The sequence below is a fragment of the Diceros bicornis genome, chromosome 13, assembly GCF_020826845.1.
Source record: "Diceros bicornis minor isolate mBicDic1 chromosome 13, mDicBic1.mat.cur, whole genome shotgun sequence".
NCBI classification, from domain to species: Eukaryota; Metazoa; Chordata; class Mammalia; order Perissodactyla; family Rhinocerotidae; genus Diceros; species Diceros bicornis.
The window spans coordinates 38,355,579-38,374,147 of NC_080752.1; the positions used below are offsets into that span (position 1 = coordinate 38,355,579).

Here is an 18,569-nt window from a genome sequence, read left to right on the forward strand (position 1 = left end):
CAGAACAGCCACGTCTTGGGGCCGGCCCTGTGGCGCAGGTGGTTAAGTGCACACGCTCCGCTGCAGCGGCCCGGGGTTCGCTGGTTTGGATCGCGGGCATGCACCGATGCACCGCTTGTCAGGCCATGCTGTGGCAGCATCCCATATAAAGTGGAGGAAGATGGGCATGGATGTTAGCCCAGGGCCAGTCTTCCTCAGCAAAAAGAGGAGGATTGGCAGATGTTAGCTCAGGGCCGATCTTCCTCACAAAAAAACAAACAAACAAAAAAGAACAGCCACGTCTTGAGTCAGAACAATCTCAATTCGAATCTCCTATAATTGAGCGGCTCTGTGACCTCGGGCGCATAACTTCACCTTTCTCAGCTTCAGTTTCCTCCATAAAAGGATTCTACCTCTCAAGGTTGCCCAAAGGACTAAATGGGTCTGATGAGCTTAGCACAGAGCCTGGCACCTGTAGGGGCTTGATATGTTACACTGTCATTTTTACTGGATGTATGATATTCCAATATCTGAGCCCTCCCAGTGTGTTCATCCAATTCCATGTTGTTGAGCGCTCATTTGTTCATTATGTCCCCAGTGGCCCCTGGGGATCTAATGGTGCAGCCAATGGTAAGACGCTCTCCTGGGTTGCCTCTTCCCTTCTAATCCAGTCAGCCCAGATGAGGTTGATTTTCTCCTCTGGGGGTAGTGAGTACAGGCTTCTGTGTCAGAACAGACCCAGATCCAAATTCTGTGGCCTTGTGCAAAATGACTTCTCCACACTGAGCCTGTTTCCTCTTCTGTAAAACGGGGGCATTCAAGCCAGCCTGGAAGGGGCACGGAGAAGCTGCCACATAGCACCAGGCCCTGGCAGGCTCTCAGCAAGTGTTTCTTCTGGCCCCCAGCTCACAACAACTACCAGGCGCAGTCCGCCGTGCCCCTGCGCCACGAGACCCACGGTGGGGAGGATGTAGCCGTCTTCGCCAAGGGCCCCATGGCACACCTGCTGCACGGTGTCCACGAGCAGAACTACATCCCTCACGTGATGGCTTACGCAGCCTGCATCGGTGCCAACCGCAACCACTGTGCCTCTGCCAGCCTGGCGGGCAGGCCCTCCCCAGGCCCCCTGCTCCTCCTGCTGGCCCTGCTCCCCCTGGGCATCCTGTTCTGAGGGCCCAGGGCCCGGGCTCCCACCAGCCCGTGACAGATGGCCAGCCTCCCTCTCCCAGCGCTGCCCACCGCCCAGCAGCCCACACCTCAAGGGGCGGGGATGCAGAGGCCTCCACAGCTGCTGCAGCTGCCAGAAAGGGGACCCAGGAAACCAAAGTCTGCTGCCCACCTTGCTCCCCTCTGGAACCCCCCACTGGGGCCACACTAGTTCTTGGCCTCGGCCCCTCCCCGCTGCTCCTTTGGCTAACAGGGTAGGTTTCTTTTGGGCAGGCAGAGAGCACAGACTGCACAAACTCGCAAAGCATCTTATTTTTCTAGCAAACGTATTTCTCCAGACCTGGAGGCCCTGGAGCTTCCACGGAACATTCCGGATCCGACCCTCCCATTCCCCTCTCCTTCCCTCTGGATCCTCCTAGCCCCACCATGCTCGTGTCCCTACCTGCAGGGGAGACCAGGGTCTTTTCCTCAGGATGAAGTTTGCTCCCTCGCTCATTCCAAGGCTGCCCGGGGCTCCCGGGATGTCAGCTCCTGGGACTAGCCATCCAACCCCGGGGGGGCCCGGGCTGGCCCAGCTTTGAACACACATTCCAGCTCCTCTCTGAGGCAACTCTCCTATTTGGAACAGCAAAAAAAATTTTTCTCTTTTTGGTGTTAGTTAAAAGGGAACACAAAACATTTAAATAAAACTTTCCAAATATTTCTGAGGACCAAGCTGAGTCTTTGTGGTCAGTGAGGAAGGGACTGAAATAAGCTCATTTCTCTGGGAAGACTGGACTCGGGGCCCAGGAGTGCAGGTGAGGTTGGGCCAGGAGGAAGGGCTTTCCTGCTGGCCTGGGGGCCTCACCACTCCTTACCTGGGTGACTTTGGCCAAATTGCTTTGTGTCTCTGCATCTCAGCTTTCGTGTCTGTAAAATGAGAGACAGCCCACTTCTGGGTTGCTGTGAGGCTTCGAGAAGAATGCCTCTGTGCCCTGAAACCCACAGCAGGACGGTCTTCGAGGGCCCCAAGACTCCCTTGCTGCACGGCACCCACAAACTGAACTACCTACCCTGGCTCATTGCAGCTGCTCATTCATTCATTCATTCAACAAATACTGAGTGTGTGCTAAACACTGTACTAGGTCGCAAGAATTTAATGGTGATCAGTCCTGACACGCTGCTTACCCTCATAGCTTCAGCCTAGCCTGGCGACTGTGAGCTTTCTGTTTCTGATTGTCAAGCCTGGGTACTGGACCCAGGGTTGCACCTGACATTGGAGGTGTACAGAGTTCCCTGAATTCGTTCCTCTTGCCTCATTGGAATGAAAGTCCCTATAATGATAATAATCATCATAATAATTAACACTGATCACTTACCATCGGCCAAGCTCTGTGCTTGATACTTTATATGGATTCAGTTCATTTAATCCTCACTAGGAAGTAGGCCCCATCATCCATGTTACAGATGAGGAAACCAAGAGTGTGGGAGGCGATGTGATTGCCCGAGCTTCCCCAAGTGGTTGAGCTGGCATTTGAATCCAGGTCCATCTGATTCCAAGGTTTCTATACATAATGACATCCTGTTTGTTTATAATGCAGTTCCAGCCTCCTGCCAACCAGGTTCTGAGGCAGCCAGTCCTAATGACTCAACACATGCCAGTTAAATAGGAACTCAGAAAGATGATAAACTGTATGTCAGAAGTGGCGCATCCTTCAGGAATGAAAATGTGATTGAGCAGATTTCTCTCTGAGCTTCCTAGCAGTCCTGGCAAAAAGGGAAGTGCAGCAAAGCTGATGATGAGAAAACAAATTAAACTACGTGCCTCCATTCTTGCCAGGACAGAGAGGCACCTCATCTTGAACTGTACAGTGCAGTGTTTTCAGGAGTTATTCTCATACCACCTTCACAATTTTTGTCATATCGCCATACGATTACTTCCTAAACACTTCTGTAATTCACATTTAAGCAGTCAATTTTTAAAAGTTCACCAGTGCCACCTGAAATCAACTTACATGTCTCAGGGGTGTGCAAACCATACTTTGTGAGGGTTGGGTCTTCCACAGGTAGATCCTGAGACAGGATTTGAGTACAAGTGGTTTATAAAAGGAACTCACAAAGTACCAGATGGAGAGTGGGGAAGTGAGACCAGAAAGGGAAGGAGGCGGATAAAGGGTGCGTTATTAAGCAGGTTGCTGTTATGGGCAACTAGGGCCCAATCCCACTAAAGACCGCCAGGAGACAGCACAGAAGATGTACCTCAGAGTCATCCCACTGCGAGGCGAGAGAGCCGAGGTATTTTTCTGTAACTCTCATCTTTCACTGGCTAGGGGCTGCTCCTGGGAAAGTTAACACCCTGGCACTTCCAACCCACCCCTGGAAGGGCTGAGAGAAAGGCCCAGGCATGTGCTGGAACATTAAAAGCTCAAAGAATATAAAGAGCGCACAAACAGCATCTGTTAAACTTTGGGATACACTGATGGGGCTAAAAACCATGGCCTGTGAGTCAGAGAGACGGGGGTTCACATCTCTGCTCATCGCTTTCTTGTTTCTGTGAACTCCGGCAAGTTCTTTAACTTTGCTGATGTTTCATTCCTACACCTGAATGCAGAGAGCCCAGCACATAGTGAGTGTTTAGGATCCCATTGGGAACAAGGAGCTCTTCTTGCCCTGAGTCCAGGCCGTGGGCTGATGTGTGCTTGAAGAAGGATCGATGATAGGCACCCACTGCTCCAGAGTCTTCCCCATGCCTCCCTCACCCAGGCAGGGCCCTGCACCCTCAGGTCACTCATCACCCTTTATTATAACTGTTGATGGGCTCTGAGTCCTATTGCAAGGCAGGGGTCGAGGCAGAGGTCCCAGCTCCACCCATCAGCACCCACGGAGCTAGAAGCTAAGGGTGACAGTACCCACAGCACAGAGGTTTCCACTGCCCTCAGATGCTCTCTCGGGGAGGAAGAACAAATATGAGCTGACAAATGCTCTTCTAGTCGTCCAGATAACCCTCTTCTGTTAAGAATAAATCCAGAACTTAACACAATAAGAGTTTATTTCTAGCTCAGACATCTGGTGGTGCTTCTGGTCAGGTGACTGGGACCCAGGCTCTTTCCACCTTGTGGCTCTGCCCTCCTCTAACTTCTGGGGATGTTCTATCTAACTAGAACTTCTATCTGACCAGCACCTTGATGGAGGGGATGCAGTAGAGAAGGCTTACCCACTTTTTAACCACTTCTTCCTGGAAGTGACACACATCACTTCCACTCATAGTCTATTGGTGAGAAATAGTCATATGACCCCATCTAGATGGAAAGGAGGCTGGGAAATGTAGTCTTCAGTTAATCAGCTACAACAAGGCTGTAGTAGCTGGATACTTGGGGCCGGATTCTTCTCTGTTGTGGGGACTGTCCTGTGCATTGTAGGATGTTTAACAGCATCCCTGGCCTCTACTCACTAGATTTCTAGGGGGCAAAATTGCCCCCCGCAACCGGTTGAGAACCTCTGCTCTGTAGTAAGGAAGGGGCATGGGTGGTCAGTAGGCCATCTTGTCTCAGCTTTGCTCAGACTCAGGGTGCTGTCCAACGCACGTGCTCCCCAGACGTCACTGAGCATCCTCACAGTGTTTCAAAACACTGGGAACTTTCATAGAAGATTTTGATTTCTGGCTTTTTTGAAAAATTGGAAGGTCTGGCTGGCATTACCCCACGTTTCTGCAGGGTGAGGGTCAGTCGGAGCTGAGAGATCGGGGGCGTCAGGGGGTACGACTCTCTTGTTTCCCACAGGCCCCAGCGCTCCCTGTAGTCTTACACTAAGCCCCTTCGCATGGATGTTACCCATCTGGTCGTGGTGGAGACCCAGCTCGTGGCCTCTGCTTTACTCTGTGCCACGCCTGGGAGACGACAGTGGACAGGCCGAGGCCTGTCCTCAGGAAGCTCATATGTCATGGCAGAGACCGCCAGAGAAAATCCCAGTGCTGTGGGGAAGCAAGGAGCTGTGGGGACGAGGAGTGGGCACCTAAGCAGCTGGGGGCACAATGGGGTGGGCACAGAGGCGAGAAGGCAATGAGCGAGCTGGGGCTTGACAAGGCAAAGAGGACTGAGGCACTGCGAGAAGACACAGAGGGGAACTCAGAGGAAACCTTGTGGGGAGGATGGGCAGGAGGGCCTTGAATGCCATTCCAAGAAGAGGGGAGTTGACCATGAAGACCCTGGGGAGCCATGGAAAGTTCTAGAGCTGGAGAGTGGGGATCATTTTTGAAAGGCCATCTTGGCAGCCGGTTTCGAGGGCAGCTTCAAGAAAAGTAACTAGAGGCCGGGAGACCAGCAAGGAGGCTGCTACAAATAGACCAGGCAGAAACTAGGGCCATGGAGACAGGGAGAGGGAACAAGCCCCAGGTCCGTGCCGGAGAATCCTGGCTCCTGTTCGTCAAGAAGGAAACAAACTGCTCTGAGATTGAGGGCAGGAGGGAGTAGGACACCTACTATGCACCACCCACCCTACTCAGCACCTGTGATGTGGCAGTGAAGTTGCCACCTTGAGGGTACATTTGCCACATACACACACCCTGCCACCATCCTGTGAGGTGGGCAATCTCATCCCCATTTTACAGACGAGAAAGTTGAGGCTTGGCAGGGCACAGTGACCTGCTCCAGGGCCGGTGGCTTGTAAGTGACAGCAGCAAGTTGACCCCAAGTCTGCCTGACTCCCAGTCCATGGTGTCCCCCTTGACTCTGGGGCGCTAATCTCTCCAGGGAAAACAACCCCAGCCCTGTCAGCCACAGAAGCCCTTCGATGGGGTCGTGAGAGCCCACACCAGCAGCATTTATAATTAGCCCTGGTGGCTAACCCGGGACCTCCCACCGAGATCTAGCACCAGCTGATCTGGGGTTAGGGGTGGGGGATTAAGTTCTCAGAAGAGGATTTGGGCTCCCAAGTTCCTGTGTGGCTTCCTGGGGCCTCCTTGTGATACGGCCTTGATCACGGCGCCGGGCCCGTTTCTGCGCCGAGGTCGGGATGAGGTTCACGTGCCCCACCAGCCAAGGGGGCAGGCCAGGCTGGGGTCCGCCACCGGCCAGTGCCACCTCTCCGCCCTGCCCGTTGGAACCGAGGCTCAGAATCATTGAGGCAGTGGGGACGCCAGCCGCAGGCACCAGAGCGAACATTTCTATGGTGTTCCCCGAGTGCCAGGACTGCTCCTAGTGCCTCACAGCCCCCTCCACTCATTCACCCTCCCGACCACTCGCAGAGGGTGGGGGCTGTTACCGTCCCCATTTTACAGACGAAGAAATGGAAGCAGAGAGAAATTCGGTAACTTACGCGAAGCCACACCGCTAACAAGTGATGGAGGAGGACTCCAGCACGCGAGCTGTCATCATGCTGTATCCTCTGGCATCGGGCAGGGTGGGGAGCAGAGAGGAGGAGTCAGGGACATAACTCTGCAAAATTCGGGGTGGCGGGAGTGGGGGCATCAGTGGTGGGGACCCTGTCCTCTTGGCCTGGAAACGGGGAGGGACGCCCATGCTGTGCCCTTGTCCTGGTGGGGAATGGCCAGCGGCCTCCACCTGCCCAGGCCAGGGCAGGCTAGCTCCAGGGTCTCCGAGTCAGCCTGGCCTTGAACACTCAGCCCAGGGCCCTGTCATCAGCCTCCTGCCCACTCAGGTCACCTGGCTGGGGAATAGTGGCAACTTCGAGGCTGTGCCCTAAGGACAGAAGGCTGGGTCAGGATGAGAGGAGGGCCTAGGGCAGGGTCTGGAGGCGTTTGAGATGTGATCATTTGCCCCTTCGTCTCCCAGAGCCCCGGGCCGAGGCCTGAGCAGCTGCTGCCTGTTCTCGGGGCGGGAGCTGGTGCTGTCCTGACCCCACCCTCACAGCGAGATTCGGCGCCGGAGGGGCCCATTGTCTGCCCGGAGCCCTCCACTCCTGAGGGCTCTCCTCGGGCACAGGCCTCTTTCCACAGTCCCCCAGACAAAGCTCAGGGCTGGAGTGGGCTTCTCCAGGCCAGGGGGGAGGGCAACACAGAGAGGGTCAGACACCAAGTTGAAGACACACAGTCAAATGGGCAGAGGAGCCCAGCTTCTGCCTCTGGCAAAGGGTTCTCACGGCCTCCTGACCCTGGGTCCAGCCAACTCGGGCACAGCCAAGCCGTGCCTTGGGACTGTGGGTGCCAGTGAGACGGGAGGACTGACAGGGACCCAGTGACTGCCTCATGCTGGAAGGTAGGGCACTGGCACTGGCCCCACTTTATAGATAAGAAAACTAAGGTCCAGAGAGTGACCGGGGGCTCTGCTTTGGCTGGTGGTTGGGGAAGACATGTCTGAGGAGGTGACATTTGGGTTGAGATTCAGTTGGTAAGATGGTGGCCTTGCAAAGAGCTGGAGGAAAGACTGTTCCAAGCAGGAATAAAGCAGGTGCAGGGGCCGGCCCCGTGGCTTAGCAGTTAAGTGCGCGCGCTCCGCTACTGGCGGCCCGGGTTCGGATCCCGGGCGCGCACTGACGCACCGCTTCTCAGGCCATGCTGAGGCCGCGTCCCACATACAGCAACTAGAGGGATGTGCAACTATGACATACAACTGTCTACTGGGGCTTTGGGGAATAAAAAGAGGAGGATTGGCAATAGATGTTAGCTCAGGGCCAGTCTTCCTCAGCAAAAAGAGGAGGATTAGCATGGATGTTAGCTCAGGGCTGATCTTCCTGGATAAAAAAATAAATAAAAGCAGGTGCAAAGACCCTGAGGCAGGAATGAGCTTAATGTGCTAGAGGGACAGAAGTAAGGCCATATGGCTGGAGCCCAGAGAAAGGGGGACAGTGGGTGGGATGAGGTGGGAGGGGTGGACAGCTAACCGCGTCATGCAGGGCACGAGGAGCCCACATCTTCTGCACAGAGGAGGGACCGGAACACCAGGAGCAGATGTCGGAGCAGCCTGGGGGCCTTTCTGTTGCTGGGGTTGGAGGTGGTGGTGGCTTGGACCAGCCAAGTGTGGTGGTGGCGGGAAGGAGCTGGATCCAGACATGTTTGGAAGTTAAAGCCAGCGGGGCTGCCGATGGACCGGAGGAAATAGCAGAATCCGGGATGCCCCCTGAGTTTTGGCCAGAGCACCGGGTGGAGAGCCACGTGTGGGTGTGAGGGGCAGATCTGGGGAGAAAATGGAGAGCTGGTTTGGATCACGTTAGCTTGCAGATGCCCGTTGGACTTCGGGGTGGATGTGCTGGTGGGCAGCCGGGAAGAGGAAGCGGCTGGAGTTCAGGGGAGGAGCCGCTCATGACGGCGATCACAGCTCCGGGCGGAGGAGGACGTGACGTGCCCAAGGTCACAGCCAGCCCGGGGCCAGGATTTGAACTGGGATCTGTCAGACCCCAAACCCATAGGCGCTCTTTCACTCCATCAGGCGTTCACCTCTGGAAGGTGGGAACAGAGGGGCCTTCATCCGAGGTGTGGGGGGTGCTGCAAGACTCGGGGGGCAGTGAGAAGAAGCCTCTGAAAATGAATATGGGACCAGTTGAGACTCTTCCAGCCTGGGCTGCCCGCCCGCCAACTACAGCCTGCCCAGCTGGAGGAGCCCTTGTCAAGCCTGGAGTCCTGTGCCCTGCCCGCTGTACAGACCGGGAAACTGAGGCCCAGAGGAGGATGGGGCTGGGACCCAGGTCTTCTGCCTGCCAACCCTGACTTCTCACCAGCCTCTAAGGTGGGGTCCTGTCTGAACGAACTGAGTGGCTGAGTTGAAACCATCCAACAGCGACAATCCTGAAGGGGGTGGGAGTGTCTCTTGAGGCCCTCAGAGGGAACTGGGGCCTGGGGGCTTCCCTCCTGGGCTCCCCACAAGGCAACGTTTGCCCCTGGCCTGCCTCTGCCCCTTGTCCAGGGCTCCCCTAGGTCCCTGGCAGGTCAGCTTTGAGTCTGGCTCCAGTAGTGGCTCCTGCCCCGTGGCCAGGATCAAGGTTCCCCCTGGCCCCTGCCCAGACCACCCAGCGCCAGGGCCTGGCGGAGCCCAGCGGGGCTGGCGGGCAGTGCTCCCAGGCCGGCCAGCCGCGGTCTGGCTCCGCCCAAGGGGCTGTGGCCTGGGAACCACTAGCTGTCTCCTGGGGGGGGGGGGGGAAAGCGGCTGGGATCTCCAGAACAAACAGGGAAACCACAGGCCCCCCGCCCTGCCCCTGAGGAGGGGAGCTGCCTCTGGCCTCGGACCGCCAACACCCAGCTGCCCGGTGGTGACCAGTGGGGAAGGAGCAGAATGGCTGCGGTCGCATGTGGACAGAGAAGGCTGCAACAGGGGGCTCAGGTGGTCCTAGGTGCCCCCTCAGAGCCCCTCGGGAGGGAGGTTTGATGGAGCTGGGGTGGGGCGTGTCTCCTCAACCTCAGGCTGAGAACAAAGCCTTGGAATCAGACAGATCTAGGTTCAAATTTGGATGCTGCCACATCCTAGCTGAGCAGCCTTGTGCAAGTGACTTCATCTCTCTGTGCCTCAGTTTCCCCTTCTGAAAAACAGCCCCAGTAGCCCCTGCCTCCCAGAGCTGTGGTGGGATGACCTGGAGACCCTGGATGGAAGGTGCCCAGCTCAGAGCGTGGCACACAGTAGGTCCTCAAGGGACATCAGTCCCTGACCCGCCCCTGACTCAGTGGGAGCCAGAACAATCCCAGGGGGATTCCTGGGCCTGGCAGGGCAGGCCAGGACAACCTGGCTGATTCAGACCAGCTGGGGGATGGGGAGCATCTGACTCCACGAAAAGCCGCAATTAGAGCCCAATTTAAAGAAACGCTGTGTTAGTTCTTCCCAGGCAGATGTGATTATAGGCTCAGAGCTAAACCGTTACTAACAGAATGACACAGAGGGGCCCCTTCCAGGGCATGGCAGGGTGTCCAGCCCCGCCCCCTTGCTGTACAAGTGGGGAGATTGACGCCCAAGCAGGAGGGGACAAGCCCCAGCTCACGCTGCAGGTTAGAGGGGGACCAGGCCCAAGCCCTGCCCCGCGACGGCCGCCCCAAGCTCCGTCCCCATCTCTTGCATTTCTCGGAGGGATGTATTGCTGCATCAAGCCAGGGGCACCTTGAAGGAGCTGACCTTGAAAAGGAGGGATGGGGGCTGACGTGGCTAAAGCCCTGAGAGGAAGTGGGGCCTGCCGGAGTGGCCCCAGCATGACACTGGCCATGCAGCCAGGGCCCTGGGCCCAGCCGGGCACTCCCTGCCCAACCCACAGGGGCCCGGAAATGGTACTGATAACAATACAATGATCATGATGGCTCCTCTTCTGAAGTGCTCCCTGTGGGCAGGCATCATCTCACATCTTCACGGGAACCCCAGAAGGGAGCTCTAGCATCGTCACCACCGTAGGGATGAGGAAACTGAGGTTCTAAGTGGTCAGTGACTTGCCCAAGGTCATGTCGCGAGCCAGAAGCAGTGCCGGCACCGGAACAGGTGTGTTCCTGTTGGGACCGGACTGGATGAGATGCCGAGGTCCTTTAGCACAGGGCCCAGAGCAGGGTCATCTCCGAGAATGGCTGGTGACAGTGAGTGTGTGAGTCAGCAAGTGAATGAATGAATGCATACAAAGGCTGTTTCAGGGACTCCGCCCTCAGGAAGGTGTGGGAGGGCCACAGGCCTCTCCCTAGTTGCCTCCTCCAGGGAGACCCCTTAGATTAATGGCCTGCAGGAAAAGGCCCAAATCTCACCTCCCCAGAAACAAGGGTCCCCAACTTTCTGGCTCCCAGGAATCCCCATGGCTGTCCAAATACCCCCCTAAGGAGCACAGAGAACACCTCTTTGGCCTGCCCCCCACATTAGCCCCAACCAGCCCCCCAGTGCCAGAAGCCAGAGGTCACCCTGACCTAGTCCCCACCCCCCACCTCCTCCCTTGTCCAGGCTGGACTCTGAGTTGGGATTGCGGTCTGGGGTGGGGAGGGGACAGGGAAAAAGCTAGCCTCCTCTCTCCATCCCCTCTGCCCCTCCCCTCCCCTTCTGCAGCTCACTTCCGGGAGCCCCTGGGGTGGGGGCAGTGCACATTCCAGTTGGCTCCAAAGAGCTTGGAAGGTAGGAGCCCTCTGCTAGCCCGTGGGAAGGGGTCACGCAGGACCCCCGTGGGAAGGGGTTAGGAGGATTCTTTATCCATTCAACAAACATTTATGAAGCCCCTACTATGTGCCAGGCCCTGGGTTAGGCACTGGGGCTCAGCAAAGAACACACCAGACCCCCCCCTTCTGACATCTATAGTTCTAGTGAGAAGGTGACTGGTGCTCTGTGTCATGTGCCCCCTACCCCCAAGCTCCCAAGGACTCTCCCCACCCTCAGAAAACTGCGAGTTCTCTGTGAGAAGGAGCTGTGCGTCCTCCATCAGCCCAGGATCTCCCCAGGGCCCGGCTGTGACATCCCCACCAGGCTGGGGCTCCCACGGTCTATAAAATCTGCCTTCCTGAGACACCGCTCCGTGCGCTCCTTGGGCCTCCCCGAGACACTTGCCAGATAAAACATAGGATGTCCAGTTAAACTTGAATTTCAAATAAACAAGGCATGATTTTTTAGTATAAGTATGTCCCAAATATTGCAAGAGGTATACTTAAACTAAAAATTATTCCTTGTTTTTCTGAAATTCAGATTTAACCGGGCTCTGTGTGTTTCTACTTGCTAAATCTAGCACCCCTGCCCCTGGAGTGCATTCCTTCTGCTGGCACCTGGCCTGGCCAGATGGCCACGGTCGCGCCTGGACATGGCCCCGGCCTGCCCAGTTTTAGCTCCTGTCGGCCCCCAGGGCAGCTTCCTCCCCCACCAGGCCCCGCCTGCAACCCTAGGTCCTAGGTAGACACCTGCCCCCACATGGTGTGCACAGCCCAGCCTACAGACGATTAGGAATGCTGTCTGGCCTCCTGCGTGACAGACCAGAGTGGGGGATGGAGCCACAGCTGCAGAGAAGGACCTCGAGCATCAGAGACAGAAAGGCAGAGACACAGAGATAAAAGGACGTGGAGAGTGAGCAGATGGAGACAGTGGGACAGACAGCTTAAGGCCCCCTGCCCAGAACTGCCTCAGGGAGACCAGCGCAGGGGCTGGCGGGTCCTGAGAGCCCAGCAGGGGTTGCCCTGAGTGGCTGGGGGCTGAGGCTGGGCCCCTGAGTCCCAACATCGGGCCCAGGGCTCTGGGCCCTGGCCAGGTAGGCCCCGGGAAGGCAGCTCGGGGTCTCTTGCACTGACACTCAGGGGTAACAGTCCACCCCAAACCCCAGCTGCGCTCCCCTCGCCTGCCTCCCAGGGGCAAACACAGGGACATTCATGGCTTCCCAGAAGGGCCCATGGGGCAGCCAGAGTGGCTTTTAAAATTAGCCTCGCTAACCAGATCTGGTTATTTCAGGAGGCTCCGTCCCTGGCTGTCCCTTCTGCAGGGCGGGTGCAGAGAGGAAGGGAGGGACCTCCACATTCCAGGGTCCCAGTCTGAGCACCCCTGTGGCCTGAGCAGCAGAGAATGTCCAGGTCCCGGGCCCCTGGCCCTGGGCAGGCCTGGGCCTGCGGCCGTCTCTTCGGCAAAGTTGCCCCAGGGTTAGGCATGGACGCCCAGGACCACCCCAGCTCGTGGGCGACAGGGGAGGACCTGTCCCCTGCCTCCTGTCCTCCTATCGGGCATGGGCTCTATGTCAGGTACCTTAGAGACCACGAAAGCTACTTCACAGTAAAAGGTAGGCCCTGTCCCCATTTTACAGGTGAGGACATTGAGATTTGGAGAGACAGGTCCCAGCTCTGCGGCAGGGCAGATGGGGGATGGCGGGTCAGCCGGGCACTCAAGGCCCTCCACGGGAGGCCTCTTGCCTTCTGCGTCTGGAGAAACCTCTGGCTGCCGGTTCCACCACCAGAGTTATTTCTAAGCAGAGTCCAGCGATTCCCAGAGCCCAGTGCCCCCCGCCCAAGCCCTAATTCCAGCCTCGGGTCAGCGTCCCGGCTCGCCCTCCCCACCTCAGAACCCAGGGTGAGCACAGAGCTGGCGCGGGCACAAGAGAAACAGCTCTGGACACTTTGATCCCAGAGGCCAGATTCGTCCTGAGCCTCCCCGAGCCCCACCTTGGATCCCCGAGGGGTGCGGTGGGGCGGGCGCCTGGGCTGAAAGCCAGCCCAGAGGCCTGCCTTCCACAGACAGGGCTGGCCCAGCTTGGGCAGGTGGAGGGGCAGAGGCGGGCTCTGCTCGCCAGGCTGCCCCTCGGCTTCTGCCTCAACAGTCCCCAGGGCTCCAGCTCAGCTGTGGTCAGAGCTGTGGGGTGATGCTCATCGTAAAGTAAAGGGATACAAGTGGCGGTGCCTCCAGCCCGAGGTCTTCTGTAAAAGGGTCACCAACCCCAGTAAAGCCCGGAGGCTGAGGCTCAGAGAAGCAAGTGACAATCGTTCCCGCCCGAAGCCTCACGCCCAGACATCTGCGCTGGGCCCGGCACCAGCTACTCCATCCTCCACCCGGACAGCTGACCCCACGGCCTCCGGCGGGGGTTATGGATGCGGTCCTCATTAACGGCTGATCACCCCCACCCCCAACACACGCAATTTTTTGAGCCTACCACGTGCGAGGGCGGCACCAAGAACCTTATTGAGGTATCACCTCACTGAATTCTCACATCAGGGTACCAAGGTCAGGACTGTTAGCATTCCCACCGGACAGAAGAGGAAACTGAGGCCCAGAGAGCCAAAACCAAGCAGCCAAAGTCACAGAGCTAGGAGGTGAAGGACTCAGAGCTAAGCTCTTGCCCTTGGTGCTGAACTGTGGCTGCCGGTCCTTTGGCATTGGGATGAGAGGAGACAGGGCCAGAGACTGAGGCAGAGAGGACTGAAGAGCCAGGACCCCGGAGGGGGCTCGAGGCTTAGAGAAGAGGGGTGAGGCTGAGCAGGGGAGGGGTTTGGGCTGCCTAGAGCCAAACCCAGGGGGCGGGTTGGGGACTGGGTGTGAGTCAGAGCCCCTGGGTGGCCCCAGACATCTGAGGGTCACAGAAGCGCCCTGTCAGGAAAAGCATGGCAGCCCCTGGGGTGCACTCAGCCTCGTCCTGGGGAGGGCGTGGGGGCTGCTGGGGGGAGAAGGGGAGGCCGTAAAGCTGTCAGGAGGCCAGGCCTCTTCCTCCTGTGCCCCTGCCTCCCAGGAGACTCCTCATTCACCCCATACCCAGGCTGGACCCCTGAGAGCCTCGCTGACTCCTCCCTCAGCCCCACATCCAACAACACCTTCCAGGCCTGCTCACCGTCCTCCTGGCCACCCTCTGTCCCCAACAATAGCCTCCTTGATCCTCCCCTCCCTGGGCCGACACTGCCCTGCAGCCCCCACTTCTCTCTCCACGGCCCTCCCCGTTGCAGATCCTCCATGGCTCCCACTGCCCTCAGCACAAAGCCCTAGCCCCTTGGTCTGGCATTCAAGGTCATGTGGCCTCTGACCTCATCCCTGCCCATTTCCCTGTCCCCTCCATCGTCACCTTCCCATCATTCAGAACTGTTTGCTACCTTCCCAACTGCAGACACTCTCTCCCCTCTGGACCTTTGCACCTGCAGTTCCCTCCCCAGGGACACTTTCCTAAGCCTTTCCAGGATGCTCAGGTACCACCTCTCCAGGATCGTCCCCATGCCTCCCTCACTCAGGCTGGACCCCCAGCTCGCCCACATCCCTGGTCACTCGCCCCCCTTTATTGTAACTGCCCTGCACTGTGAGCTCCTCCCGGCAGCTGGACAGACCCATTCCCACCCCGCCATCAGTCCGAGGAAGCAATCCCTTAGCTCCCCCTAGTGGCCACATGGGGGAAATTCTTGGGTTTCACTGAGCACGAGAAAGAAGGGAGCTGATCCCTGAGCACCCACTGGGTGCCAGACTCTGTGCCTGGTGTTTGACAGGCCCCAGCTCAATGGATCCTCATGACACACCCTTGGGGGAGGTACTACTGCTCCTATTTTACAGAAGTGGAAACTGAGGCTCAGAGAAGCTTGTGAGTTTCTCAATGCCACCCAGCTAGTAAGAGACGGTGGCAGGGCTCAAATTGAGGTCTGCGTGACTTCAAAGCCAAGTGCTTCCCGGGTGGAGAGGGGAAGCGGGTGGAGGACAGGGCAGTGCCTTGGGGAGGAAGCCACGGCTCACGGTCACAGAACCATGGTTTGGCCTTGGAGGTGCCCCTAGGCCCAGCAGCTCTGAAGGGGGGGCAGGCCTCCCCCCTCGACCACGGCATCACTGAGACTGTCTGGGGTCAACCTGGGCAGGGGTCACACAAAGTCAGGCCCAACTACGGGATACAATAGCGATAAATAGAATTTATTTTGTACAACTGTTACCGACGTACACACGGCACGGGGGCTTCCAAAACAGGTGTCGAGGGCCGGAAGGCTGGCCTTTGGCGTGGTGCCTAAAAAGTGTGGACAGACACACACAAGGATGTGGACTCACAGCAGCTGGGCCCGGCTGCCCCCTCCACGGGGGGCAGCGTGGAGGCGAGGCCTGTAACGCTAGGCCAGCTGAGACCCCTTGGCCTGGAGCGCCCAGGAGCGTGGGATGGCAGGGGTTAAGCTGGGTGCTGGCTGAGGAGCCAGGTAGGTCCCCCTTCCCCCGAGAGGGCGTCACTCGTCTGTCACGTGGAGGCAGTGGACAGGGCATAGGCAGATCTGTGGTGGAGCCTGAGGGTCCAGGAGAGGCAACGGGCACAGCCAGCTCCCTGCCCCTCAGCCCACCTGGGGCCCCAGGGGCCCCTAGAAGCATGGTAGGGTGAGGAAGCCCCCAGGAAGACAATCCCCCATTCTGGGGCCGGGGCATGGGATCACAGTCTTCAGTGACCTCTGAAGAACAATCTTGTCCATTAGCAGAGGCGTCCAGAGCGGGAGAGGGACACGCCCAGAGTCACAGCAGAACCCAGATCAGAAGCCGGGACCCGGGACTCCCAGCCCAGTGCTCATTCCACCGCACCTCACACCCCACGTCTCCACAGCAGGCTCTGTGTGCAATGAGATATCGCAATCTCCCCCTCCCATCTCACTCCCCCTGGGTCCAGAGGGGCACCCAGGGGTGAAGGAGGGCCCAGGGTGGGGGCGAGCCAGGCCTGGAGTCCTGCTTCAACTGGCCACTCCCTGCCCCAGCCGGGCCCCCCAGCCGGGGGGTGGGGATGATGCCAGCAGCTTCCCCGCTCCCGGGTCTGGATGGCTGCGCCCCGCAGAGACAGCCCAGACGGCGGCCAAGAGGAGGGCTGGGGAGGCAGGGGCAGCCCGCAGGCTGCTGCTGGCCTTGCGGGCAGAGGTCCCATCTGCCTGGACTGGACACAGCATCTTCCCCTTGTGCTTCTGTGGCCTCATCTGCAGGGTAAAGGGAGAGGGAGACACGATGGAGTAGGGAGACAGAAGTGGGAGGGCCCACCCATGGAAGTCCAGGTTCTGGGTCTTTCCACCCACCCGGAACCTCCCAGACTCTTCCCTCCCAACAATTCCCAAGTCCCTTTCAGGGTCCCATCAAATCCTCCCAGCCATTCATGGGCAAAGGATAACTGCTATAACGGAGAGGAGGTCACGACCCTCGCCGGGGGGGCAGGGGGGGAGGCAGCCTTTATCAGGCCCATTGTACAGATAAGAACACTGAGGCCAAGTCACCTCGCACCTCAGTGGCAGAGGATTCAAACCTAGATACATGCCTCTCACCCCAGAGAGGTGACAGAGGAACAGGGAGGGGGTTGGCCCACTCCTGCCCCCCATAACAAGAGCTGAGGGTGGGGTCTGACCTGCTCACCTTCACCTTCAGAGGGGGAGCCTGGCTAACAGCCCTGTGCAGAAAGAGAATGGCGGCAAGGTAGGTGACAGGACAGATGACGACATGGGACAGGAGACACAGGCAAGCAGAAGTCACTTGCTGTGCCCAGGCTGGACGAGCCCAACCCACCAGGCCCAGGGGGACCTCTTGGCCCAGCCCCCACCCCTGGTCCCCTTCATGCCTCTCCCCTGCAGCTAATCCCCCTCCCGGGGGTGGGGGGGTGGCTTCCGGCAGGGCCAGCCTCTAGCTGTCCATCCCCGCCCTGGCCAGCGCCCCCCAACACACCCCCAACGCCCCAGTGGCTACACGTACCAGCTGGGGCGTGTGCTGGTCAGACGCTTCCAGCTGGATCTTTATCTCGGGACACGCAGGGTCCCCCGACTTGCCGGCGTCTGGGTGGGGTGACCTCGAGGGGCCTGGGGAGGGGGGCAGGAGGGAGCCACCTCACTGGCCACGGGGAGGCACCAGGGAGACGGGGGCATAGATGGGCGGTCGGCACCAGTGCTCCCCAACCCCGCCAAGTCCACCCCGCAGGGAATCCCACTCTTAACTCCCTTCTTTACCCCCTGATCATCCTCCAAGACCCTTCCAGAAGCCACCAGCCCTCCAAGCCACCCAACCACCTTAGGCTGGATGATGACCCACCCACTGTCCCCTGTCTCAGGGGCAGTCCCATCACGTGCCCACCAGCTCTCGAGCCTCTGTGCCCAGCCCTGTCCCCTCCCACCACAGGGGGCCCTGGCGGCGGGGGAAGCGGCCCTGGGCCGGTACCTGGGGAGCTGCCCCCGCTGGCGGTGCTCACGCTGTCCTCCAGCCACGTGCTGTAGATGAAGGAGTCCCGCTTGTGAGGCGTCCCCGAGGACAAGACGCTCTCCTGGGGGTGGGAGGGCCAGGAGAGAGGGGGGGTCGGCCCTCGTCCACGGCACTGGCTCGGCTCCCCGCCCCTCTGCCCCACCCTCCACAATTCACAACCCCCCACCCTTGGCCCCCTGCAAAGAGGATGGGGGCCCTGGAGTGTCTGCCCCCGGGAGGCCACAGATGCAGACCCAGGCACACACCACCTGCTCCCATTTATTCATTCAACAAATGTCCACTGATATTCTCCTGGGCTGAGCCACCAAGACAAATCGGGCACGGTCCTGACCCTCAGAGAGCTCGGAGGCTAGGAGGTGAGGCGGGCTGTGAAGAGACTACAATAATTCTAGACTCTGAGCCCCATCAGGCAGGGTCGTGGTCGGTGCTCTTCCCTGCTGCACCTGCAGTTCCTGGAACACGGCCTGGCAAGGAACAGGTGCCCACTAAAGGCTTGTTGAATGAAGAACGACAAAAGGGTGCCACGGGCAAAGCCCAGGGGTCTGTGAGACTGTAAAGGGGCGTTCCTAACCTACCCTGGGACTAGAAAATCAGGGAAGGCTTTCAGGAGGAGGTGATGTGAGGCTGAGCCTAGAAGGATGAGTAGGAGTCAGTCAGACAAAGGGGGAAGAAGGAGGCAGGTAGAGTGTTCCAGACAGAGGAAACAGCACGCGCAAAGGAGTACGCCTGGTAGGTCTCGGGGACTGCAAAGAAGCGCAGGATGGCTGAAGTGGTAAGAGATGAGGCTGGGAAGAAAGGGAGGGAGGGAGGGAGATCTTCAATGGTCTCTGAGATTGGGCTCTCTCTGAGGGGCACTGGGGAGCCATGGAAGGCTTCAGAGCAGGGAGGGTTAGTCTGCATTACTCTGTCGGCCTGGGT

At 58.5% G+C, this 18,569-nt stretch overlaps 2 protein-coding genes across 15 annotated transcripts in view; one reads left to right on the forward strand and one right to left on the reverse strand.

The window, feature by feature from the left end:
- Positions 1–1,860, forward strand: part of ALPL (alkaline phosphatase, biomineralization associated) — a 53,434-nt gene extending 51,574 nt beyond the window's left edge. For all 7 annotated transcript variants that reach the window (XM_058553139.1, XM_058553140.1, XM_058553138.1 and 4 more), the window contains one exon: positions 885–1,860. In XM_058553139.1, coding sequence (XP_058409122.1) covers positions 885–1,150 — 266 coding nt within the window. In that variant the 3' untranslated portion in view covers positions 1,151–1,860. The remainder of the gene's footprint in view (positions 1–884) is intronic.
- A 14,500-nt stretch (positions 1,861–16,360) lies between these two features.
- RAP1GAP (RAP1 GTPase activating protein) overlaps positions 16,361–18,569 on the reverse strand; it is a 49,314-nt gene continuing 47,105 nt past the window's right edge. For 4 of the 8 annotated variants that reach the window (XM_058553149.1, XM_058553150.1, XM_058553148.1 and 1 more), the window contains 4 exons: positions 17,610–17,712; positions 17,151–17,254; positions 16,818–16,851; positions 16,361–16,390 (listed from right to left, as the gene is read on the reverse strand). In XM_058553149.1, coding sequence (XP_058409132.1) covers positions 16,843–16,851; positions 17,151–17,254; positions 17,610–17,712 — 216 coding nt within the window. In that variant the 3' untranslated portion in view covers positions 16,361–16,390; positions 16,818–16,842. Of the gene's footprint in view, positions 16,391–16,809; positions 16,852–17,150; positions 17,286–17,609; positions 17,713–18,569 lie in introns of all 8 variants that reach the window. The other 4 variants (XR_009221875.1, XR_009221873.1, XR_009221874.1 and 1 more) reach the window with 2 other exon arrangements.